The 27,625-nt window shown below is 33.7% G+C and overlaps 1 protein-coding gene across 1 annotated transcript; it reads left to right on the forward strand.

Annotated features, from left to right (window-relative positions):
* The first annotated feature begins 17,041 nt into the window (after positions 1–17,041).
* On the forward strand, positions 17,042–25,748 carry LOC147077505 (uncharacterized). Its single transcript, XM_085941709.1, has 4 exons — positions 17,042–17,424; positions 17,549–17,611; positions 19,652–19,807; positions 25,740–25,748. The coding sequence occupies exons 1-4, from the start codon at positions 17,299–17,301 to the stop codon at positions 25,746–25,748; spliced, it is 354 nt and encodes a 117-aa protein (XP_085797835.1). The 5' UTR covers positions 17,042–17,298.
* Positions 25,749–27,625: the final 1,877 nt, after the last annotated feature.

Raw genomic sequence — 27,625 nt, forward strand, 5'->3', positions numbered from 1 at the left:
TTCCACCATGAATTGACAGTTAGTTGTTAACAAAATAAAATGACATACCTACTATTATTATAATTAGATACAATTCTTACGTGCTAAGTACATGTTGAACATTTTTACAGTTAATCAACGAATTTGGGAAGTACGTACGCACATTGTTGACCAGAGGGCAGGTGACATGGTTACACCTAATAAAAATAATTATTGTTATTAATTAAACTATCGGGAGAGGCCCAATAGTCATGGGTGCAACAGTATACGCTGTTAGTGTGCATTTGCCATTGGTGAATACGCGTTGTGCTTGAAAATATCGAAAGGCAAAACCCGAGTGGAAAAAAACTACGCACTCAAATAGTAGTACAAAACTTAAATCCAATAAAACACAGTTTTTTGTTTGATCGCTTCCACGGCATAGGTTTTTCAGTATTTCGGCCATACATAATAAATAATTACGTATTCTGGCAACACTTCTCTTAAATTAATGTACCTTGAATGGATCCTGTTTGTCATGTTCTTCCTGACATATTTACCATTAAAATGGATGTAAAGCGAGAATGTGATGGAGGACAACCTGAAGAAGAAGGCAAGCCTTTGTTTGATACGGCGACTACCTACCCAATCAGCCCGGAAGTTTGCACTCATATAAAGCAGGAGAATGCCGACGTTTCAAGTTGCAATTTCGAGGTTAGTTTTCTGAAACTGATTTTTTTAGATTTGAAATAATAACGATTAGTGTGGAATAATAATATGTTGCTTCTTTATAAACTGCGTAGAGACATACAATGATATTAAACGTTGATTTAAAAAAAATAACTCGATTATACATTTTGACAGCTACGATGCATTTCTGATTTAGGTTAGGGCAGGTTATCTTCTAATTCATTTTGACTATAATTAGTATACATTGTTATATGGATATTCTATGAAGTTACGTGAACTGAAAGTGGTTTTCTGTGTTAACCGTAATGTTTCTTTCAGTATCTTTTAGCTGACCTCTCTAATATAAAACCTGAGACGGATGATATACTATCCGTCGTCAAGCGCGAGATTATTGAAGATGTAATAGACCCATTATGTGATGTTAAAGATCCTCGACCGGGTTCAGATTACAGGCCAATACATCAGGTTCGTTCAATTGTATAATGTGTTATTTTTCTTCCCTTGGTGCAGTCTTATATCGAAAGTTGGAATTAGCAATATATGTTTTAATCTTAGAGCCGTTTCACACGCGACACCATTGTCTCGAGACGCTGCATGAATGGGCGCGTTTAGACGGAGAAACAAGTATGTCGCCTTCATATATATGTAGAGAAAACGATCATGCGGTGCCCAATCCGTTGACATCTTCCCAATTGATGAGGGTGACGTGTTTAGATTTATTAAAAAAATATAAGAATTCCCTCTCTTAGGGATCGCATATCTCCCAAGATTTTTTTAAAGGGCTGTATTGACTTTGTCAAGGGCCACTTTCATATATATTTCACCTGACAATGGAGACGGGTATCTTTTCGGAAGCATGGAAGATGTCGAAGGTTACTCCAATTCATAAGAGTGGTACGGAGTCATCAGTGGAAAACTATTATTATAGGCCGGTAGCCATTCTCTATGCACCAGCAAAAGTTCTTGAGATGATCATGCACGGCATGATTTCTCCGAGGATCGAGTCATTTCAATGCCGACTCAAGTATTAATCTAAAGATGGTCATCTATTCTATAATGAATGAGCAGCATGGATTAAGAGCAGGCCGTTAAACGATTTCAAACGATCAAAAAAGTTCGCTTCTGAATTTTCACGTGACAGTCTGGATTTGTTCGATATTCGCACCTGCGCAGTAGAGCGACACTGGCAAACCTGCTGAAAAAAAAACAACCTACAGCGCGCAGTCTCATTTTGAGGTTTACCGATTTTCACGATCTGTCAAAAAGTACCATAAAATGACAACATGGCGTCTCGCTTACTTTTTACGACAGTCAGAAATCTTACGTGTGAACAGTTATAATCGCTAAATAAAAACACAATACATCTGTACATTTTCAATGTTTCCCATTAGTTCTTGGTCGTTCCCTCATGGTAAAGGATGGTGACCACCTTGGAATGTTATCATCTGTTAAGCGATCAAGAATTCCCACTCCTCTCAATCCTCTGCTTCTATCAGGACAGAGTGAAGGCTGCCCTCAGTCAGCTCTTTTACTTGGTCGCTCTTCCTCTGCTTCATCTGCCTTGGAGGCTGCCCAAAACTACCAGTCTCTCCAGAGTATCCGCTCCGCGCCGAACAATTTGTCAAGAAACTTTAGAATTCGTTACAGACATCAGTTGTCGAGAGATGTATCTTTATAAAATATTAACATTTTGTATATTATAATATATGGAACATATATAATTTTGAAAACACTTTTGAGAAAATATATAACAAACTGAAGAGATCTTTTTTTGGAAAAAAATACTTAATTAAAGTAATTAAGTCATTGGACGCTAAAGACGCACCTGTTGCGTAATAATCAGGCGGCCTATCGATAATAATTTACGTGTATTTTAAATTACCTTTAAATTTAAATTTAAAAAACCCCACAATGATTTAAAATACAAAAGCCAATTGGAAATAGTACCTACTTCAATTTGGAAAGCTCTTATTATTAACTGCGATATTATGGATTAGTTTAGGCAGGGTTTAATGGAATTTTAAATACTAATTTAATGAAAACAAATAAGTATGCCTGATTATGTTTAGTGTGCACTATTTATGTCGGATCTTAACAGCATACTTTCACCTAGATAATAACGTTTTAATATATTATATTAATAATATGTACTTATTGACAACATGTTATATAAAACGTTGTTTATTTCAGTTCGCTGCGACGGGTGTCACTGGTATCAAAGCTGAGACTGACATAAAGCGCGAATTCACTGAAGATAAAATGCCACCATTTTCTGATGAAGATCCTCAACCCGGATGTTCGCATTCAGATTACACACCAGGACATGGGGTATATTCAATTTTATATATTGTAACATTTGCTTCTCAATTCGCCGATTTTAATCGAAGGTTGACGTTTAAAATCTCAATAAATCTCCGTACCATTCCTAGCCAGTCGTATTGAAAAAAGTAATTAAAGTAATCAATACCTACCTACTATCATTTCACTCCATTTTGAATGTGAACACCAACTGTCACTTTGTGTTTTTAGTTATGGTTTTTTTTTTTAGGTTCGGGATGTGAAGGTGGATAATTAAGGCACCGAAATACTTATCAGAAACGGCGAGGTTTATTTACGTTTATTATATACTATATGGTTACATTTTGAATAATTTATTTTATCCGTACGAAATGTGTGTTGCGCGAGCGAACAACGTTTTCTCTGCGTGCTGTCAAAGACGCTTCTCTCTCTCAAACAAAAACGGTTACACTTGCGAGCCGTGCCAAATGCGACGTTGCCATTCGTATTTTTTTTTTGGACAATGTTGCCGGTCAGATATTTATTAGTGGTATTAAACATTGTTTAATTATTTTCGCAATCAGCCGTTATTATTTGTTGGCTTCGATACCGATTCGGGCCTCTCAAGATACACAAAGACATCCCCAAATGGGGACCATACGGGGTTGTCACACTACTTTGATTTAAAATACAAAAGCCGATTGCCTATGGTAACTCAATTTGGAAAGCGCTCCAGAGAGTATAAGAGCCATTAGTTAAAGTCTCAACTTCTTAATTATTATGATAGGTTAATTAATACTGGGTAATTATTGAGTTTTGAAGAAAACACTTTTTAAAGCCATATTAACTGATTGTATTGCTGCAAGTATGTATTCATTAAATAATTAGGAGAGCACTAATTATTACTTAAATAGTAGAAGTGATCAGTATACATATTAAATATATCGATGACCCAATCACATTTTTTTATAATTTTCAAATAATGTCTTTATTGTTTTTTTTAGTAAAGTTGTTATAAAACGCAAACTGTGAAAATCATTTTCCGTATAAATATATATTTCCTTATAAAATTGTACTACTTTTCATCATTTGTAAATATTCGGTCAAATTAAAAACATTAATTTCTCGTGCTTGTCTTTGTAAAGGATTTTTGTCATACCCTGATAGAGATGAGGTTTTCATTGTAAACTATAAATATACTATTGTATCGTGTAAAACAGACTTTTCACAAAAAGACGCAGCGTTTACACACCTACTATATGCGCACGAAAGTAAGTGTACTTCTGCGCAGGTCCAATTTAGGGTCGTTTAGCTATAATACGACTTGCTGTTTTGCTCAGATCATTATTTGAATATCAGATGTGCTCAACCGGTAAACCTTATTAATTCGAAAAATATTTATGCTATATTTCATTCATTTCACCAAAACAAAAAGGATTTATTTTTGATTAATTTTAAAATACGACTTGCTGTTTCGCTCAGACCAGAAAAAGAATAGATATTTATGATACAAAATGTTATATGTGAAAATTATATAAACCGAGTCATTCCTACTCGAGAGTGTCGCTCTTTGAATAACTGCGGTCCCTATGCGACGCTTAATATGCGTGCCGTCATGAATTCATATGTATAATAATATATTAAAATATTGTTTAAACTGTTGATCGAAGTCGCTTGATGAAATTTCAATATAAATTCACTCCCGCACTTTCAGGTATAAATCTACGTCCCCGATTTAGTCTGTAACACTGCTTACAATACTTTATAATCGTGGCCAAGATAAGATGGTTCTTTTTTTCTTTTCTTTTGACCATGTCCGATCCTAATATGGGCCTCCACAGAGTGGAGGATTGTATAAACAGATTTTTTTAACGAGAAATGGATGTCAGCCACTTGGTCAACCTATTAGGTTCATACTCATACCTGGTACCCACGACGCAAACGCCAAAGCTTAAGCCGCGCGGTCATCGTGGGTGTTCTTGTTTTTCAAGATGGTTCTAGTATAATATATTTAATCATTTCTTATACTGTTGGGTACAAGTTTACTTGATGAAATTTGAATATAAATTCTATCAATTTGAATATTTTTAGTGACATTGGTTTCGCCTTTCGGCATCTTCCGACACTATGCACACTCTCCAATAACTTACTGGCACAAAAATTACTAGTTACTACACGAAGCTTGCAATGTTTTTTTATCGAACAGGGTGCAAAACTGCCTCATAGTAGGTATGTACATTATTCTGGTGATCTTAAATTATTTTATCAAGAAATATTAGAAATAAACACAGTAAAGTGAAACTATCTTATTCAAATCAATCTAAAATTTTGCATTCGAAACTATATAAGATTTATACATATTACCAATAGTAGTGCCACAATAATTGTGTCAGTTTGTGCAATTGCTTTTCGATGTTACACGTAGGTGAATTAAAAAAAAAACTATTTATTGATCATTCCGTAATTTCGTGTATTTAATATCTATGTCGGTACTATTACCATTTCTTAACGTCATTTTCATTCTCACCACACTTTAATGTCTGAAGATGCTTCGAAAAAAATAACTCAAATGGAACAGTTTAAAATCTAATTTAGAATAATATTTTTGTTTTTTCTAGGTTTCTACTAAAGACTTTTTCACAAAGCATCACGATATAGACAGGTGTCAACAATCCTCGCCTGATGGAATCCAAGATAGAATGATACATTTTTCAAAAGTGACGTCAGATGAACAAAACATTAAAAGAAAAATCTCAAAACGAAAGACTCCGAAGGAACTTCGACTTATTCTGAGGAGAGTAGTACATTTTTCATGTAATTTGATTTGCAGCATTTGTAACACAGTTTTTAGATGTAGAAGTGCTCTAAAAAATCACAAAATGGTTCACATGGGCTTTATTGCTAATCAAAGTCAAGAAAATATACTCTCGCAACTAAATCATCTCAAAACACATAACATGACACACACAGGTGTAAAACCTCATAAATGCAAGGTATGCACATATAGATGCTCGCAACTTAGTAATCTTAAAAACCATGAAATGACACACACAGGTGAAAACCTCATAAATGCAAGGTATGCACATATAGATGCTCGCAACTTAGTCATCTTAAAAGACATGAAATGACACACACAGGTGAAAAACCTCATAAATGCAAGGTATGCACATATAGATGCTCGCAACTTAGTAGTCTTAAAACCCATGAAATGACACACACAGGTGAAAAACCTCATAAATGCAAGGTATGCCCATATAGATGCTCGAGACTTGGTAATCTTAAAAACCATGAAATGATACACACAGGTGAAAAACCTCATACATGCAAGGTATGCCCATATAAATACTCGCAACTAAGTAGTCTTCAAAAACATGAAATGACACACGCAGCTGTAAAACCTCATAAATGTAAGGAATGCACATATAGATGCTCGCAACTAAGCCATCTTAAAACCCATGAAATGACACACACAGGTGAAAAACGTCATAAATGCAATATATGCTCATATAGATTCTCGCGACTTAGTAATCTTAAAAAACATGAAATGAAACACAGGTGAAAAACCTCATAAATGCATTAAATGCTCACAACTGAGTGACCTTAAAAGACATGAAATGACACGCACAGTGAAAAACTTAATTAATGCAAGGTATGCCCATATAGATGCTCGCGACTTAGTTATCTTAAAAAGTTTGAAATGACAAGTGAAAAACGTCATAAACGCTAAGTGTGCTCATATAGATGGTCGCGACTTAGTAGTTTTCAAAAACATGTAAAAATGACACATAGATGTAAAACCACATAATTGCAAGGTGTGCTCATATATATGCTCGCAACTGAGTAACCTTAAAAGACATGAAATGACATATACTAATAATCTTATTAATTCACCGTATGCTCATATAGATGTTTGCAAAGTGTTCAGCCCCGGCAGGTTTTTATAAATCTAGCCCTATTCTTGGACAAGTTTGAGTGAAATTAGTGTTTTATAGTAATTAATTTAATCTTAGTTTATTGGGTTATTTATGGGAATATTTAAATGAATCCTTTAAGAACAATAGAAAACAGTTTAATAATAATATTGTATAGTGTAAAATTTTTGCCAACAACCTACTTCGTGCAGAGGAACATCACACTCTTTACACCTGTACTGAGTCTCACCTCTCTTCTTCATCTTGGCACATTCCTTAAATACCATTGACTGGTATTCCTTCTTCTGTGTTGCTGGAATCGTCTGTAAGGTGTGTCTAGATATATATCCAAATATTCTGACAGGCGAGTTCAGCATCACATTACGCCTCGGATCCGGAGAAGACCAGACATCGCTACCAGAGGACAGTAATAAAGTAACAACAGATTCGGTCTTTGTTACACACTTATTTCTGTAATTGAGACCCAAATCTATCATCCAAAATATCAATGGATAGATGTTAATTATCATCCTCACTATGCGCTTATCTCACCAAGAATGTAAGATAATATCTCCTTTTATAAATATAACCGACTCGCCCTCCCGTTCAAAGACTGAACTCAAGTTAAAGACCTCTATTTTTGCGAATAGTCTCATTAACTCTAATATTTTTCACCGGCAACTCCTCGGCCAATCTGACACTGTTATAAACTGCCCAGGTGCTGGAGTATATTCTGCTGTTGACCACGATTCAGTCACACGAGCACTACGCCTTCCATGTCCTCCTCGCTTACCTTAGGGACGACGTCACCACTAGAACGACCTCACCTATTTCTGCTAACACGCCATTCACGCGCTTGACCTCCGTTTTCTGCCCGAGATGGACCAGAAAGTGGGTCCTCGAGCGTGTCGACTCCTGAGTCCATACAAATGCGTAATCCTACTCTGATTCATCTGTTCTAAAGGCATCCATTTCAGCGTGGAAACAGGCTGCAATCAAAACAATATTCCACTTTAGTCAACTGAATTTAATCCTCGGGGAACTCGTGACATCGTCAAAACGTTCGATTAACTCATATAAAGATATTTGGTGATTACATTATTACCTTGTGACGAATCTATTAGTCGATTAACCGGATAATATTGGAAGCAAATTGTTGGTTTGTGACAGCTGTAAACAAAAACAAATCGTCATTAGTAAACAAATTTTGGATGTTGGAAAAATACGTGAGAATATGTAAATACTTGGTAATACTTACATAATTGTATGAAATAGTAAAAATAATTCAATATTGTATGCTTATAAAATAATATATCGGCACATTATGAAGAAATTGGCAAACAATGAGAACTTTCAAACATTGCATTCGGATAGGTATTTTGACAGTTATCTGACGGGATTGGAAAACCATGTAAAATGAATTTTAATTACCAGAAACCTTCAATAACATATAAAATATCATAGATAAATTATAATTATTTGATGAATATATTCTTACCTTGTGACGTATGAGATATCGGAAGCAAATCAATCGGTTTGGAACAGTTGCAACAAATTTTGAATGTTCAAAAAACACGTGGAATTAACTAAATACTCATTCAAACACATATACTTTTATGGAATATTCATAATACTTCAATATTCTAGGGCTAATATATCGGCACATTATCAAGTAATTAATAATGAGGACTTTCAAACTTTGCATTCGAAAAATTTTGACAGTAATCTGACATATGATGTACACAAGAAACACATAAAATTAACTTAAATTACCAGTAACCATCAATAAACATATAAAATATCATAGATAAATTATTTCTCTTACCTTATTAAATCCTTTTTTTGCTTACTTCTGTAATTTTCTTCCTCAAAATCAGTATACAGCCTCCCCAAACCAAAGCGAATATTCGCAGCGAATTAGCAACGAACTCGCTACCGCTTGGATTTGATGCGAATTTCGCGCTTGGCCCCACACCAAAGCGTCAGCGACGCCGCCATAGACTAAATAATTTTATTTACGCGCCAGATTTAAAATTGTAAATAATATTAATATTTTACGCCAAATATTCAATAATTTTTATGAATTAAATATGAAAAATATACGTACACTATAGCGCTTTCAGAATTGCTACAACTCTTACCCACTTTGCGTAAAGTGTATTTTAATTATCTGAAACAAGGTGGCAGCATTGGATGCAGCCATAGACTAAATACATATACGAATGTCAACGTGACAGTTGTGTGTTGACAAAATGTACAACATTTCTGAATGCTTATTACACGCTGAAGATATAATGAGATGGCGTGCGATAAATTACATCGACAATTAATATAACCTTACTTTATGACAGCGCAAGATTGCCATGGCTCATGGGTAAGATAGATTTACTCAGTTTCATAACTGCACATATAAATAAGCATTTACCATGAAGGGTTAACAGGATTTGAAGGTAATATGATATTGAAATAACATGTCTCCTTTATTTGAATTGTAATTTTTGACTATTTTGCGTTTTTACGCAGAGGGAGCGTACCAAAAACGGGTAGGCCAAGTCTTCTGCGCAATGAGCCAGGCATCAGTAAGCAGATGCATAGGAAACGTGTCCGATGCTATAATAGCAGTGCTTAGTAATACTTACATAGGTACAGTCGCCATACAGCGCTGACAGTCGTGACCGAACCCAAAGTTATGCATTATTTTTAGTGTTGTGTTGATACCCTATGATCAATTTATACAATTTTACAATGTACTTGTCATTAACTAGAGTAACTATACACAACAAGTAAATTACCTACTCAATAAGGATTTAACGGGAATATTATTTTGTGTCGGTAAAAATATTTTTTAATATCAGACTTCAAGAAAGGGCAGGTTTCTCCAAAATCATTGTGTGCATTAACTGCACCCATGTGCGAATATACCATCATACTTGGAGACTTTCAAAAATGAGCGCAGAAATTTTTCTGTAAATGTGAAATTGGTAATAAAATCTATGTTGTTTCTTATACATTCATATTCATTAAGTATAATATCTTAACATGACATTTATTTTTATGCAGGTATCTGTCATGGATATTCTGACAGTGAGTGCCAAATTTCCTTTGAGTGTTTATGACCAATTCATATTTAATGGATCGTTGGTAAAAACTGAAATGAAACGTCTACAGAACGACAAGAATTGGGAATTTTGTTCTATTAGGGAAGTATGTTAAACTTTATTTTACTATGGCAGTACCAGTAACAAATATTTTTGTTTGGTTTATATTCATCCGTATTTTGTATACTTCAAAGGAATCAAAATTTTGCATAGGTATGAATATGATATTTAATGAAACAGTTTTTTAATTATTTAAATCCTGATTTCTAATATTTTTACAACTTTCAGTCGAAAACATATTCAAATTAACAGACTGTGTACATTGAAATCATTCTACAGTGCCACCATAGGCCAGCCAGACTCACCGAAGGCTCACTACACGGCTGCCTGCTGTTTGACCAGGGATGTGATTGAGTGTTTTTGGATAATGGACCACATCAGATCGCATAGCTACAGCAACAAGTGCAAGACCAACCGTGGCTATACATACAGTATACATGTATATATTAAATATAATTTATGTATATTTATTTATGGCTTATACACCAAAATAAAATATGTCACTTAACTGTACTTAAATCATTCAATAAAAAATACTTGGTTTAGGTTAAGAAAGTTTTAATAATCATTTTTGCACAGAATACAAGAAAAATATTTATATACTTATTAGAATTACAATAAGCTTTAAAAGTAACACGATATTGTAATAAAATGGACAAATATAAAAAAAAATAACAATAAATTGTATATAGATAGGTAGAAAGGGGTCAGATGATTCTGGCAGTGCAGGCGACTCATTTAGGTGTCAGTATTGTTACTTTCAAATGACAATAACACCGTTCCAATGTGATTCGGTCATGCCAGAAGAATCTGTCCTTCCTCTATTTAGTAACCGGCCGTTTTACAACTTTAAATGAAAATTAAGTATATAGATAGTATATTTTTTCTAGTATAATATTATTTAATTAGGTGACTTTTTATTTCTTTATTACTTGAAATGGTGTTTACATAGTAGATGGATTATAATGGTTTTGAAACATAGTTATTTTTATTAATTCTACTTTAACTGAGTCATTTACCATTTTCGGAACATTCAACAATAATTTGTGATTATAAAAGACCTACAGGTCATGTTGAAAATTAAATACGCAGAGTTAAATAATAAATACGTACCTAATATTTTACAAAATATCTACACCACATACATCCATCGAATATGGTAATATATAAAATACAGATTCAAGTATTAAATAATTCTTGGATAAGTAGATGTTTATGTATATTTTTTTTACATACTTACATGATACTGTGTTGTATAACATTTACATTTATATTTTTGGCTCCATATTTCAATATTTTTGAAATATGTAAATAGATATTTTGTTTTTTTTTTACTTACCTATCTGTTGTGTTATTTATGCCCATATACAATTATTTATTCCGAAATAAAGCAATAACGGTAGTATTTTCTTTCAGTTAATTAGATGCCCCGTTTAAATATGTACTAGAATTACAGTTATAAAAATTAAAAACAAAATAATGAATTCATTAATGTATACTATTTGAAAATACCTCAGTAATATACCAAGCTACTAGAAAATACCTTGGAAAAAAATATTACACCGGGCAGGACTTGAACCGTTCACGCCAAAGGCTAATATTATTTCTGAGTTCCCTGGGCTAATGTGATGTACTGACATCTGATAAGAAAGGTTTGGTGCTGTAATCTGTATGGGCAATGTTGAAATATGGTGGCTAAAAGCATAAAAACTACTGCTGCTTGATTGGTTTATTTTTTCAAGATTTTTTCTATCATACTTGAATTCTCAATTCATGTGAATTATTCGTTGAGTAAAAAAAATAGTTGACAAAATAATGAATTGGACAAACATGAAAACAAGGTATACATTAAACACAACTTCACTAATTATCCAATGTACAATACACAATTATTACTTGTATGAAAAAGCATATTTTGTGGGTACCTAACTTTTTATACCTATATGATTTGTTTTTGTTGTGTTTGTGCTACTGCACTTTAAAATGAATAGGTTGATTTATTAAATTCCATACTTAAATGTACCTACGTAAATTTATAATGTACAGTAGGTACTTAATTACATTTTAACCATTAAGAAAATTATTCGATTCTATCCACCAGCCGTGTCTATAATCACCCCAACGCTGGATAGAAAGGGACATCACACAAAATTGGCTGTTTGATAATAAATGGTAGTTTTTTAGAGTATGATTAAATCCATATAAACAGGTTTTAAGTCATTCATGTTTGTCCGAATAATGTGTAGCAGAAAAATAGAATTTGAAAAAGGGTCTATTCAATATTCACCCCATTCTACGGCAAACATTTTTCTTAATAAAAATAGGTACATCAATAGAGGAATCATAAAATGGACCTCGCCCACGCCTTATTCATCCTTATATATTATATTATCACACTTATATATTATCAACTAACATTGTGCACAAACGCCACTTTTGTTGATTGACACTTCACTTAGTTGATCTCTTTGTTCACGTGAAGTACAATAAAAGTATGTAGCAGCGAAGAAGTAGAGACCGAAAATAGTGGAAGGAGCTAGAAGAGGCTTTCATCTAACAGTGGAATGACCCCGACTGATGTTGATGATGAAATATTATTTTAATCCTGGTAATGCCGGGGGGGGGGTTTCATTTTTAATTTCTTCTGGTGCTTTGTACGTTGAAAGGTTGAAGATCTTTGCTAAAATTAAATTCATCACAAAGCATTAGTATATCTCCAACATTATTCAGGTAGGTATCCATGATGGTAATATATTATTATGTACTTAGAGGAAGTAGCTGACCTTTATATTTACATGCTCATAAAATTATTAATCTTATTGCCTAATGAAGACCAAGATATACCTACCTACATAATATTACATGAACAGAAGTTTAAGAACATCTCAATTAAGTTTAAAATGTTTGTAGGTATACAAATTAATGTGAAACAGAAAACATTGGTTATGTTAGGTAGGTACGTGGAACATATAGATATTATCTTGGTTCGCGGTCGGAACTGGGCAAAACCAGTTTATTAGCTCAATTTACCTATACATAATGAAGGAAATATATAGTAGGTATGTAGGTACATATCGTTTTTGTGATTGAGGTCTATTGATATCAACACAACCTAGGTACGTCGTACTGTAGGTAACCCAATAGTAAGTAGGATGTGTAAGGTTTTAGGTCTAAAACCTTACAAAATACCACCATGACGACATGGAGCACCTACTTATCTACCTATATGTATATTATATCTTTAGCTACAATAGAAATGCAATGCTGCATAATGTTAGATGGGCATTTTCGCCAAAGTTTGTACATGTTTGAAATTTGGGTAATATTATTTTTTCACTCAAATTAACCATTTTTATATAGCTAGCAGATTCCTTGTTCTATTGCTGAATTGGTGATAGCAATTTTTCAGCAAAATATTGATTAATACAATATTTATATCATTTTTATTATGAAATTGGGCATAATAAGTTTCCGTTCCGTGACTACGAAACTTAGCTTTTAAAACATGAATGAAACACTTTTTATCACTTAAAAGAGCTCTATTAGATTAAAAAAACCATACACTTCAAAATAAAACTACAAATAGTCAAAAAATATTATTGAATTTTAATTCTTGGGCACATTTCGTTCCCCTCCGTTACCCTATGTCTATAATGGCAGAGCATTTTTCCTTTAGTATTTGAAAAAACCAATCAATGTTCGTTCTGCTATTTTTTTAAAGACAATAATCACTTTTACTAAATTTTATTGGAAAAATAAATAAGTTTCGTTATTTAATAATCAAATGAAAAATAGTTAACGTTCAACTTTTTTGGGGACATTTTCGGAATGGAACGAAATGGTAACGGAGTGTAATTTGTAAAGCTTAAGTTACATGTTACCATAAAAACAAATTTTTGTTTTATGAAATTTATTTGAATTTTTTGATAGACAGATAAATATTCAACGTGCGTCAAAATAACAAAACAAATCAAACTTAATCACTAAAATAGACATATTTTATAATAAATTTCACAATACTTGTAAAATAAGGTAGGTAATAATTTTGACACACTATACATTACCATAACTTTATTTGGCATTTATATTATTTGTAACTCAGATAAAAAATATTTTTAAGCAAATTAACAATATATGAAAAAAAAAATCAGCAAGGGATTCAGACGCGAGTTCCTAGCGCGGCACGGAGTATATAACTTTTACGAAAATAATTATAGTCAAACTCGGTTATTACGATCTCTGACATAGCGAGATCTCGGATGTAATAACGAAACATTTGTTGACAATTGGTTTATGATTTTCGCCATACATTTAATTCTTTCACTGTTATAACGAGCAACTTATCGGATATACCGAGCTAAAATACTGTTAATGTGTCGACCGTTTTAAAACATTTCGACCCTAAGCAATAAAATCCGATTGGACAGGATGCCGCCGGGGTCGGATTACGTTTATGACACTAGTAAAGTGTCTAAGTACCTACCTTATTGGTGTTTCACCGACAATAATAAAAAAGTATCCACGCATATGGTTGAAAAATCCAAGGTTTGTGAAGTCCGTAGGTACCTACCAGCGTTAATTACAATAAACAACTTCTTTTGTAGTTTATGAATGCCATGCTCGTTTCGGGGATTTTTACGATGGTTTCCAAATTTTTTATTTTCGGCTTTTTGTGTAATGTGACATGCTCATTTAAAAATACCTATTCTCTGATATAACGAGTAACGCTTATAACAAGCAAATTCAGTCGGTCCCATCTTCCTCGTAATAACCAAGTTCGACTTTATGTTGTCTTGAAATTTAATTGTATTCATCAACATAAAATGTAGCTATACAGGTTGATTGTAATCAAGACGTACTTTTCTGACATTTCGTGAATACCTACAGTTCTAGGTATTAAATCTAATCGAGAGTACACATTTCTGTTAAACGTGACAAAAAAATACTTTTTCATACATTTTTATAAATTTCTATGCCTAAAATGTATGGAGAAGTTTTAAAATTTTGGTGGCGTATAACAGAAAGAGTATGACAGAGCCAGTGCCTGTCTCGCAATTATTTCAGTCTGGTGTTTTTTCTTTTCCTTCTGTTGTTTTTTTTTATCTCCATACTTTTATGTGCGCTATTTTTGCGTATTCAGACATATCACATACTTTTTTAATCTTTATTATATTATTATATTATAGTCAGGTTATTTTTTATATTTTTTAATGAAAATATTTTTGTTTTTCATACGAACAGACAAAATAATTTTTTTTATAATCTATGAAGAACTAAACACACACTGTAAACCCAACTTTATGCATGCCATTTCGTTACTTTTACATTCCACATATACGTTACCACCAATATAGTTTCGGAGTGGAAGTAACGGATTCTGTTTCAGAAGTGTTTGAAGCCAAAATTTAGCTTAGTTTTATTGTTAAACCTGCGATATGTTTTATTATATCTGTAGTATGAAAGATAAGCTCCATATGTGTAGTATGTGAAATAGAAATATGTGTTTTCTTACCTTATAAATCGTGGTAACAGTAGTGGAACTTCTTAAATGACCAACCCAGAAAGCAACCTGTTCCGATAGCGATACCGACACACACCAACAATTTAAAGTGTACATGGCGATCAGTGTTATACAAAAATGTTGCTACATTAAAAAAAAACATATTTATAGTGAAAATTTTTCGCCTTCATGCTAAAATCGTGGTAACGGAATGTGGAGTTCCACTTTTTCAAATATCCTGGGACACACTTTAAACGTGATTTTTTTTCAATATTGGTACAAATTTACGAAAAAACTATATATTTTCCAAAAATATATAATGTAAGCTGTTGAAAACACTACGAATTTAATTTTACACACTCAAAATTAATGACGAAATCAGACTTTGTTTATTTGAATTTATGGGTGGGACATGGTAAAAACGCACTACCTTTCGATCTAAATAATCAATTAAAAATATATACAGGTCAGATAGTTGTATTTAACTGATTGAATAGAGTAAATTAATAAATTTGCATGTTAAAAGTACATAACTTTCCAACATTTTATAATATAATAACTATGAAAAAATCAATCAAAGTCATGGGACATGCCAAAAACGCAATGTACAAACTTTGGCGAAAATGCCCAGATGCAAAAAAATAATCTTAAAGACTACCTACCTAACCTAAAAAAATATTATCAAGATATTATCGACGAATATACAATGGGTATTTACGTGACCGATACCGAATATGATTGAAGTATTGTAACTGATACCTAATTTTAACATTATTGATATGACTGCTCGAAAGTCGAAACCAAAACGTCAAACGATCGCAATAGGTAAGTAAGAACTGTCAGTGTACCTACTAACAGTCAAAGTTATAAAGTTTCTGTTATTAAAGGCTGTGCATCACGCAAATTAATAATATGTATTTTTTAAATATCGGGACCTTAGATTAAAGTTAATTATTTATAATAGCGTATTAATGCTGTCAAAAAACTTTACATACTTAGGTTAGACAAAGATACCTACATAATTTTTATATTATTATGACGACCTTCTTAACATTTTCAACAATTTCCTTGCCAATTTCATCCCATATCTTATCAGATTCTATCTTTCTTATGTTTTGTAGTCACTGTCAGGTCAGAGAAATCATAAAGGATTGGATATTTTCGGACCAACTCGATCAGCTGCTCAATATCTTCGCCATTTTGATTTTACTAATTCCCTTGGCGAAATCTGTCCGCTGCGAATAATTCGCTGTCGACAGAGTTCCCGAAAATCACAGCGAATATTCGCTGCAAATTCGCATTCAAGACGCAAGGCGTTCGCGCAAGCGTGCTTTGTCCCGTAAGCTAATACGAGTTTGATTGGCGAATAATTCGCCGCGAATATTCGCTTTGGTGTGTGGAGCTTTTTGCTGCAACTCTGTATAAGAAAACCTTCGAGGATATTTAAAAAAAGACGGGGTAACTTTAAGCCACACGATGTACACACAAATAAATTGTTTCTATGTTAGTTCAAGTGTTGGCAACACTGCTCTAAATGATGCGACCCCAATGTTTTTTGTATAACCGTTTGATGAGCTCACGCTACAAATATTGATGACGTGTTCTCGTCCTAAGTTTAATTAAAACAGATTTATGAGTGTTCATCTTAATATTATCATATAAAAGTGATCTTTGTTCGCTATATAAATGAGTTAGTAATGAATAAAATGCTATTATAGCAATATACTTACAGCGATTGACAGTCTTTTATAACCTATTCTGACACGTGTCTCACTCACGTGGTATAATTGATAATATTGTTAAAATGGACATTGAAAGTGAACCGTTAGACATTGAGTCAGTTATAGAATATAATGTTATACCAAATTACCATTCGCTTTGTCCGGAAGGTCATCGATCAACACCAGAACTTGACGACAACCCAATTCAGGTTATTTTAATAATGCTTTATTTATTTATACCTAAGTATTGCATTAAACAATGTTTTTACTTCGAAATGTCAAATTGAAACTGTATAGGTACCTACATAATATAATATATTGGTTTGTTTGTAGGTTGATGTCAAACCTGACGTCGGTGTTTGCTCGACTGGGCCGCTGTCAAATGATGATTCACAGGTGGGTACCTACCTAGGTAACTGATTAATTGTATTGTAAAACTATCATGGCCTTAGATTAAAGAGTTGATGACAATCTTTATTACATTATTTACGAATCAAATATATAAAATGTATATAAAACGCGAACCACATCAACACTCTTAAATAATGCACTTATTAAATGCGTCAACAATAATAACACGAGACATTCTGGTTGTACCTATTTCTGGAATGTTTTTATTAGGCACGGTACATTTGGTAGCCATATGAATTGGGTATTATTTTGTTATTGTGGCCAATGTGTCATGTACCTATAGTCACTGAGAACACGCGTCACATCTCGCTTGCCAACATGTCGCAGAAATGCGTTCGTCTTTCCACTCTTTCCAGTATTGTTTCCAACCGTTTGACCATAGTCAAATTGTATGCGTAGAAAGTAAACGTGAAACAGTTTGAGATTTGACGATTGGTTCACTCTTCCAATGAAAATCAAACCATTCTCGAGAAATGGTTTGGTAGGTATGAAACGTCAAATCACTCCTGACGATTCATAGACTTATGAAGATCTGTCAAAGTGATGACGACCCAGAGAGGACCTAATGGGTCAAAATAGACTATGACGATCGGTCATATGAATGCCGAAAAACCCGTTTCTTATGTTGGCGTTCTGTGTGTCACAGGGCAATAATAATTGAGATATGTTTTCACCTACACGAGGTGATTCACCTCTTTGCTTTGACCTGTAGACAGCAATAGGCTGACCAAATATTATATTACTACCTACAATGAATGTTTAAAACTCAAGTTTTTTAAATGTAACGTTATTAAATAGACTAGGGGCCGTATGTATGAGATTCCCAAATTCTTTATAAGCTATTTAACCGATTTTCCATCGAATAGCTAATAACACTCTTTGTGACGTAAGCGATCTGACGTCACGCGCCATTAAAAATGGCTGCCTCAGCTAGCTGTCACTTTCAAATGTCATTTTAATTTTGCATTCATTGCAAAAAACATTTGGTTGAGGCCCTTATTCGTTTTGTAGATTCTGTAAAACATTTGCGAACTTTAAAAACAGTTCCTAGTCGTGCTGTTTACAAAATACGTATAATTTTGATCCCTAGTCTATAATCTAGATAGTAGGTAACTGATAAAATGCCTCGCTTATTTCGCCTATTTCGCTTGCAATATTTCTCATGGAGACATAAGATGGACTTACGTAAGATTACGATAAAATATCTCCGCTAAACCACCGCAAAAATATGTATCTACTGCTGTATCTGGCATTAAAATATACAATTGTAAGCATTCTGCGTTCTTCAAAATATTACGGTACCACCTACCTACCTAGTTAATTATTGTAAGATAACTGTAATAAACAAGGCACAACTCTCAAATACACTGGAAACATCAATAGTATCATACGGTGATTGGTATAAATGATAATATTATACAGAGATCATTACATATTATTGTCTTAAATCATTTGCATTTTCTGTCATTTATTCTTATTCTCTTTTGAGATCTCAATAATTGAAGTGAAGTTAGTCATAATAATATTCAGTATTGCCACCAAATGTATTCAGTGTTGCCACCAAATGGAAAAGTTTACTGGCAATACAACCTTTCGTACAGTAGAATAATTATAAAATACATGTGATAAAATAGCTGATAAATTATTTAAATTTCACAATAATTATTCATGTATAATTATCAAATTTATATGGTACCGTTCGCACACTTTCAGACACATTTACAATTTCAAAATTTTGAATTATTTATCGGGGAATGAAATTTTATAATACGAACACCATGACACATGATATGTCACATTCGTGACGTCACTTAACAGCTAATTACGTTTTTACTCATGCATACAAACGTGCAGTATATAGCCTATAAGGTTTTTGGGAATCTCATGCATACGACAGTAGGTTCATAATGCACTCCTACACAGTGTTGACCAATTATTGAAGAAAGACCTATGGGAGACTGTTTCTGGCATATCGTAATGTTAATAAATACGCTTACATAATATGAATAATGTTGTTATTTTCAGAGACGTGAAAACGGTCTGATGACTATTAAGTATGAGAAACATGATGAGGGAGTCATCATCAAAGAAGAATTTGTTGAGAATGCAATTCACCAAATAAATGATGAATTAACTCAACCTGGCTGCTCTAATCTAGAATACAAGCCATTATTAGACCAGGTATGTTTAATTACAAGGGTTGTTTTTTTTCCGAAGTCCGATGGAACTTTAAATTATAAAAAATGGACAAGTTAAATTTAAATATTTTTTTTCGAAAAATCGATACCTTCACGGCATTAATAGAAAATTATTTCTGGCATGTGGCCTTAGTATTCTCAATTAAGAAAATTCTGGATGCCCAATTTGGACTACTTTTATTAAAGCACTGCCGGTCATATAATTCGTGAAATGTTGGCTTGTAATGCGTTAAATGCTGCTGGTTTATCAGTATATACCAGTGACTCCACAAAACTTCACAGGTAGAGATATCAAATCGCACAACCTTTTATGCCAATTGATTGGTCCATTTCTCAAAATCAAACTATCGCCAAATCTTAATTTAAATAATGCGATGGTTGCGATAGCTGGATGGCACATCCTGTTGAAAATAAATCACTGTTCTTTCAAAAAAATCCATAATATTTAAATCCAAATATTAATCATGATTCGACAAAAATTTGCATTGACTTTAACGTGAGCTTTGACCCCGTTTTTGAAGAATTGTGCGTCGATGCCACCAGCGTGTAAACCGCATGAAACGGTGAATTTTTGTGGATGAAATGAATTCTAGGGAGTCTTCGGGATTAGTCTTTTCCGTGTGGCCAATTTTCCTATTTGAATTGAAGATTTGCCAGACCATACATACTGATCATTAGGTATGTGTCACCCCTCCCTCATGAGTTACCGCCAATGGTTGATTAGCACACCGTGTTGAATTGTCTTTATTGGTATGCCGCCCTGACGTCGCACCTACTGATGGTGACAACGTCTAAAGTGAGAGGGCGATCAAGGGTGGCGGACCCTGATGTTCGACTAGCTCAGTGTCGTGAGAGGGATTCCACCCAGTGAGGAATTGGAGTAGGTGGTGAATGCACTTGTTGACGGTGCTCCACTATGGACACTTCATTAATAAAACTCGCTTTACAATATTTGTATTTATTGTCTATGGCACAATCCTCTATCAGAGGTCAAGTTCAGGTCCATTTACCTGGAACACCCAATGTTAAAACTCCAACTTTTTTTGGGTGCATTTGTTTGTGCATCGTTAGTGCACGTTTGTGCACGATTTTTTTCGTTTGTGCACCTATAATAACCGAAAAATTCCAATTTCAAATTGGGTGTTCCAGCTAAACGTTGGGCACCCAATGTTGAAATTTCAACTTTTTTCGAGTGCATTCGTTTGTGCATCGTTAGTGCATGTTTGTGCACGCGTTTTTTTCGTTTGTGCACGCAAATTAAGGGGGTTATTCGCATTTCAATTTGGGTGACCCAGCTAAATGCTGGATACTTGTGTCACTAAACATGTGTTTTTCCTTAAATTTAAATTGTAAACACTGGTGCGTTGGTAGTGAACGTTAGTGCACCATTTTATTTTGCTTTTTCACCTATATTTAGCGCGCTATTTAATTTTAAAGTTTGTATGCAAAACCTGACTGGGTGGGTTTAAAAAAATATTGTGTAGTTAAATCTCTTGTTGCATAGCTAGTGCTCAATTCTGCATACTTTTTTATTTTTTTCTCATATAGTGCGTGAGTTATTCTATATGAAATATTTAATGAACGTTAAGTAGAACCACCCAACAAACTTTTTTAACTTTTTATTACGTCATCAATTTGTCTATTATTGGTTTACGTTTGTGAACGTGCTTTTTTTGTTTTATCGATTATATCGTGAGAGATATTATTTTTTAAAATTTAGTGACTTGATACTTAAACCATTAAATTTGCTTTAAATTTTTTCGTTTAGTGCATCCGATTAAGTTAATTTATGTCAACTTCTAGCACGATTTTTAAAATTTTTATCTCTTATATTAAGCTAGTAATTAGATTTTGAGTGGCCGTCAAGTTTTAAAACCAAACATTTTTTTTCCACATTTTTTAAATGCACACCTTTGAGTAATTTAATAACATGATTTTTCATGAAGTTTTTATTGTTTTTCCATTTAAATTACGCGAAAAATTCGCATTTTTCCATTTTCACTAAGTACCCCGTCAAAATGTCATGAACAAAAACGACCGCATCCGTTTGGAACATCCAGTCAAAAGAGTCTCCTCAAAATAGCCAAAACGGTGTAAGGCTCACGAAATATGTCGGTTTATAATAGACTACCTTAAAATTGACAATTTGATTACACAAAAGTGTCAAAATTACAAAATCATTCAACTTTCTTAACATTTATCTATTTATTTATGATTTTGAATGGATCAATGTCAGTTTCATAAAGAAAAATGCAGTCAATTATATAATTATACTAATCTACTGCTTTTTAAAATGATCCGTATTAAAAATAAATACCGTTAAGTTATTAGAATACAATTAGGTATGCATACTTTTGAAAAATGCAATTGGTATGTTTTTATGCAACGATATTTTCTTCAAAAGATAATATTGGAATGACATTTATATTTTTTTTATATAAAGGGGTTAACTTGCAGGCACTTAACTCTTCCTAATAATATTTGCATCTGCTTTTTCTCTGTTTCTCCTGGTGGTGCAACGTATGCTTGTAGTTCTGGTAGGTGTTATGTTAGGAGAGAAGTGTTAGTCACTTCATATTATGCTATTCAGAATCGATATCAAATAAAGTTTTGTAGGTTCTTTAAAAAGTTATTGCCTCTGACGGCTTCGACAATTGTTTCACGCAAATGGTTTTCTTTTGAATGTGTGTGTTTATTAGTTCTTAAACAACGTACCTACTTACATATCTGTTTACATTTATATTTAAACTCATCACGATTATGAGTTTTTTTTTTTTTTTTGTGATTTTACCGAGGCTTTGACTGCGACTCGCTGTCATATCGCCTCTTCTCTTCTAGAAGGGGATCCTTCGATCAGGTCCTCACTCCTATTCTGTTAAATGGCTTTATAATTATTTTGTCTAGCTCTTCCGTCTTTCTTTCTTTCTTCTTTAGACGCCAGTGTTTTATGCACCAGAATCGCTCTCCTCCGTATCCATCCCTTCTGTATTTTCGATACATCGTGTAATCATTGAATTTCAGATAGTCTAATTTAGACCTCAGCCAAGTCTCTGAGATTAATGCTATTGAAATTTTTTGTCTTATTAAGTAGAGTTCTATATCATCCTTTTTTTGCTTCATACTTCTGGCATTCCATTGTAAAATCCTAATTTGTTTTTTATTATCCATTTTGCTCCAGAACCTCCCCTAGAATTTCCTTTAAGTGTCCTTCTTTGAATTGTTTGCATACCCAGTCCACTGCTTTAATTATTAGTTGTTTAATGATCTGCTGCCAGTCTCCCCCTTTCAGCAAGACTTTCATAATTTCTCCCATCGCGTTAACCTCTGTCTTCCCCTTTGAATTTTTCTTATTTTTTGTAGGCTTTACGCTACTACCTGTAGATATTATTGTTGAGCCTGAAGCTTCTACCACCGCTTCTTCTTTCTTTTTGTTTTCCTTAGTTTTTTGAATTGTTTCGCTTTCATCTCTTCCTACGATTTTTTTTTGTTTTAATATGTCAGCATAGCTATTATTTAACATATTTTTTTTTGCTTCCTTGAAAGGTATGTTCATTTTTTTCATTGCTTCTTTGCAATTCTTTTCCTCTTGCCACTTTGGGCATTTTTGGCTGTTTGCCGCGTGGTTACCTTTGCAATTGATGCACGTAATTTCCTCATTTTTTTCGCAGGTTTTGTGGTTTTCACCACACTTAGGGCACGTTTCTACTGTACGTCCGCAATTGTTCGCGATATGCCCATATCGCCAGCATTTGTAGCATTGCATAACCCTGAATACATACGGTTCTACAGCAAAAGAGACTCCATATATGTAAATTGTTCTCGGCAATATTTTCTCCCCAAATTTAATACTGACTGACGAGGTCTTTGTCAGCTCTCCTGTATCACCTTTTCTTGTCAACCTCTTAAGGTTGATTACTTTTGCATCACTTTTGATTTCCATTTGCAGTTCTTGGAGGTCCATATCAATATCGACTTTTCTTATTACTCCATAAGAGCAGGAGTCATTCTCTTTGGTCACAAAACCGAGATCTTTGAGTTCTCCAGCTTGTTTCACTTTATCTGCTTCTTTTTCGTCTTCTACTTGGATGTACGTCTTTAAATTTTTATTGTAAATTTTCTGTACTTTTACTCCTGCCTTATGCAGCATCTGCGCTATTTTCAATTTTAATGGAATTTTACTTCCCGTCGCTATCATGACGATGTTTTGGTTTCCCTTTGGAGTGACCCCAGAGTCTCTTCTGGGTTTTTTTCCAGAGGTCACCGTCTGCCATTCTTCTTCTTTTTCTCCAACCACTTCCTCTTCATCATCGTTTCTTTTCTTCTTCGTTTTTTTGGTTTCATTCACTTCCATCGTGGTGTTTTCCATTTTATTGCTTTTGCCGTTCACGCGGTCTTGGAATTCGCGCAACAGTGTGAACAAAAAACAGTGTGGACAACCCCTCGCTTCACAGCGTTTGACGCACTCCCCGCACAAAGTGCACTATCCGTGCAACAATAAATATTTTTCACTTTTTCTCAAGCATTGGCACTGATTGTCAAAATCACATGGGACCACACATGTTGAGTTTATTGTCAAATTCATTTACAAACAATATTATTTTTGTTGTAACCCGTATTTATAACCGTTCGCGAGTCCCGGCGAATAGCGTCCCGAATACGTAAGCGAAGTTGTACAACCTCACTCCACCGCTGTTGGCTTCCGACTGGATTATGAGTTTTTAAATGACATATTTGTTTAGGTACTAATTTCAAAATAAAATTCATCACACGCAAATGGTGTTTCTCCTGTTTCGTTTTATGAGCGTTAAGATAATTTTGTACCGAGCCTCCGTATAAGTAGTCAATTTATTTAAAAGGTTATTCACCATTTTGTATCTTTACATATGTTTGAAGATTACTCCGTCGCGAGCATCCAAATGAACATACATTGCATTTATAAGATTTTTCACTAGTATGTTCTATATAATATGTACATATTCATTTCATGTCTTTCAAGACAACAAAGTCTTACGCATTTATATGAATATACATCGAATTTTAAAGGTTTTTCACCAGAATTTGTCATTTGTTAGTTTTTCAGATGACTTAGTTGCGAGCATCTATATGAACATACATTGCATTTATAAGGTTTTTCGCCATCCACCAAAAACGGCCACGCGGCTTAAGCGTTGGCATATTGCGTCAAAGGTCCCTAGTTCCAATCCTCGGTCCGGCAAGTACGCATATTATTCGCGAAAATCTATATGAACATACCGTCCCCTTATTGCAGAACTAGCCTAACTGATTTTTTGTGATTTTTTTTTTTATCTGGTAGAAAAATTCCTTTTTTGATTCTCTATTTAGAGTCCGAACAGGCGTACCTGAATTATCAATATAAAAAAGTTATCAGCTTAGATCATTCCAAGCCTAAATTCAATCTTAAAAATATTTTGGAACTAAATTAGCCTAACTGACGTTAAGCTAGTTCTGCACGCAAAAGTACACCTACACGTTGGCAATATCGCCTCTTTCTATTGCAGTTAGGATTTATTTGTACTAATTCGCTGTCAATATCAACTGCCAACGTAATTACGCTGACGCTGTAATTACCGACAAGTAATGCAATTATTTTATGGACCATCTAGTGGCTCCTTCCACATCTAATTCGGTTGATGATGATGAGATAGTTAACACATTTTCTACCGAAATCAGTGACATGACTGGAGTTCAATCAACACCAAATCGATTGATCCCGCTGACTCCAAATAACGAAGGAGAAATCAGTGCCACAGTGGCCCACTTTACATTAGAACTACGAGGTAATTATGAGTTTTATTGTTCACTTTTACAACAAAAATAAACACTTTCTTGACTGAAATAAGAACTGAAATTTGCTTCTATCCCGCACATTAGCTCAATGATGTATATATTTTCAGACTCTGTAATCATCGACAAGGTTTGCAATAATTTTATGGATGATCAAGAGGTTCTTTCGACATCTGATTCCTTTGATAATGATGGGAAAGTGGACCCATTTTCTACCGACAGTGTATCAGACTATGAACCACCACAGCATTCACTATCATCACACAGTGATGAAAACTCATCAAATGGTATTGGTAATATTGTAAATCGACTTTCAGCACCTGTCCTAGAGGTGTATAACTCAAGTCAAGCAGGGAAAAAAAGACTAGGAAAAGACATCGTAATGAAGCTCTGTGGCGCAGAAATGTAATAAAAAAGTAGCGAAATTCTGGAAACGAATTTATAAACTGGAAAAACAATGTAATATGTGAGAGTCAAATGAAGGAACCCTCTCCTCAAACATGCAAATTTGGTTGTTCTATAAAAATTACCCAAGAACAGAGGGTTGCAATATTTCATCAGTTTTGGAATTTAGGTGATATAAATAATCAACGTGAACCGCTTCGTTGAATTTAATAAAAAAAAAGAACTACAATTGATATACCGTAAAACCCCCTAACTTCGCCAAGTGTCCTTAACTTCACCTAAATCAATTAAACACTAAAAACTCATGTTTTTACTATTGCAGCACTTTAAGTCACTGAGGCGATTTCAAAGATAATATTCGTCCTGTCACTACACAATTTTCAAACCGCCATTATTTTCGCCGTGTTTGTGTTAGTACCGTTTTTTCGAGTCCGGTTTGAAGAGATTTTTTCGGAATACCTCTGAACTTTTGCTGATTTCTACGAATCTTGTAGAGGTAGGTTCTTCATATTTTTAATATAATATAGTGATATAGTCTGCTTGCCAAATGTAACGTGCGATTTCCGATATTTATAATAAAACATCAATTATTTGAGTATGCAATGTCAGGCTATCTTTTTTGAACTACTTGTTCCTACACTTTCCCTGGCTTTAGGGTTGTCACAAAAAAACGATTTTCTTGAAAGAAATGTGTTTTTTTTATTTTTATTGTTTTTAGACTAAAAACTATTCATCACTTTGAATCACCAGTTAACAATTTTTCTCATATTTCCTTTATTAAAAATTTACTATGTAAATCAACACATAAAAATGATACTATAATGCTTTGGGTTTTGGCAGCCCTAGCGTAAATTGGTAGGTTGTATGAAACAGTCATTGAAGTGATTCCTATCTTCGCCAACGTAGATATTTCTTTAAGATATGTCAAATTGTCTCTAGCATAAGACCTGAATTTGTTTAAGGCTATTTTTAAATAGATTTCGTGAGTATCCATAGACAATATTTTTTTATTGTACCTACTAAAACACATTGGGCGAAGTTAGGGAATCGTGCCGTAACTTCGTCCATATAAAAAATAGTGATTTATTGTATTATTTAGTATGAAAAGGGTATTACTTCAATATAAATAAAATTAAACACTATCATTGTGCATTACATAAGATCTATAAGACTTCATATTGGTGGATATTTTGGTGGCAAAACGACTTTCTGTTAAAAAACCGGGTGAAGTTAGGGGGTTTTACGGTAATTGAAGGTCGAGAAAGAAGTCATCGTAAAATGACTGACAATTCAAATTTTCTTTCAGAAGATCTTAACAAGATTAAAATATGCCAATTGTTTTTAAACTCATTGAGCATACGTTATCAAATGGTTAAGACTGCTGCAAAGAATTCATACCACCTTAATTCAAGCACGGTCGCTGATGACAGCAGAGGGTCGCAGAGGATTTTGCGGTAAGCGACCACATGAAGCAAAACGTGAGGGATCACATTAACAGGTTTTCTACAGTAAGCAGCCATTATTGCCGAAAAAAGACCACGAAGCAGTACTTGGATGCAGCATTAAATATAACAAAGATGTTTGACCTATA

This window comes from Rhyacophila brunnea, unplaced genomic scaffold (assembly GCF_057557595.1).
Source record: "Rhyacophila brunnea isolate RB1 unplaced genomic scaffold, BYU_Rbru_1.0 scaffold_13, whole genome shotgun sequence".
In the NCBI taxonomy this organism is placed as follows: Eukaryota; Metazoa; Arthropoda; class Insecta; order Trichoptera; family Rhyacophilidae; genus Rhyacophila; species Rhyacophila brunnea.

Bases quoted from the DNA above. Each gene is read 5' to 3' on its own strand.
- LOC147077505 (XM_085941709.1), top strand. From the start codon at position 17,299: ATGGACATTGAAAGTGAACCGTTAGACATTGAGTCAGTTATAGAATAT. The intron at 17,425-17,548 runs GTTATTTTAATA...GTTTGTTTGTAG, and splicing joins TTGACGACAACCCAATTCAG to GTTGATGTCAAACCTGACGT. The intron at 17,612-19,651 runs GTGGGTACCTAC...TGTTATTTTCAG, and splicing joins TGTCAAATGATGATTCACAG to AGACGTGAAAACGGTCTGAT.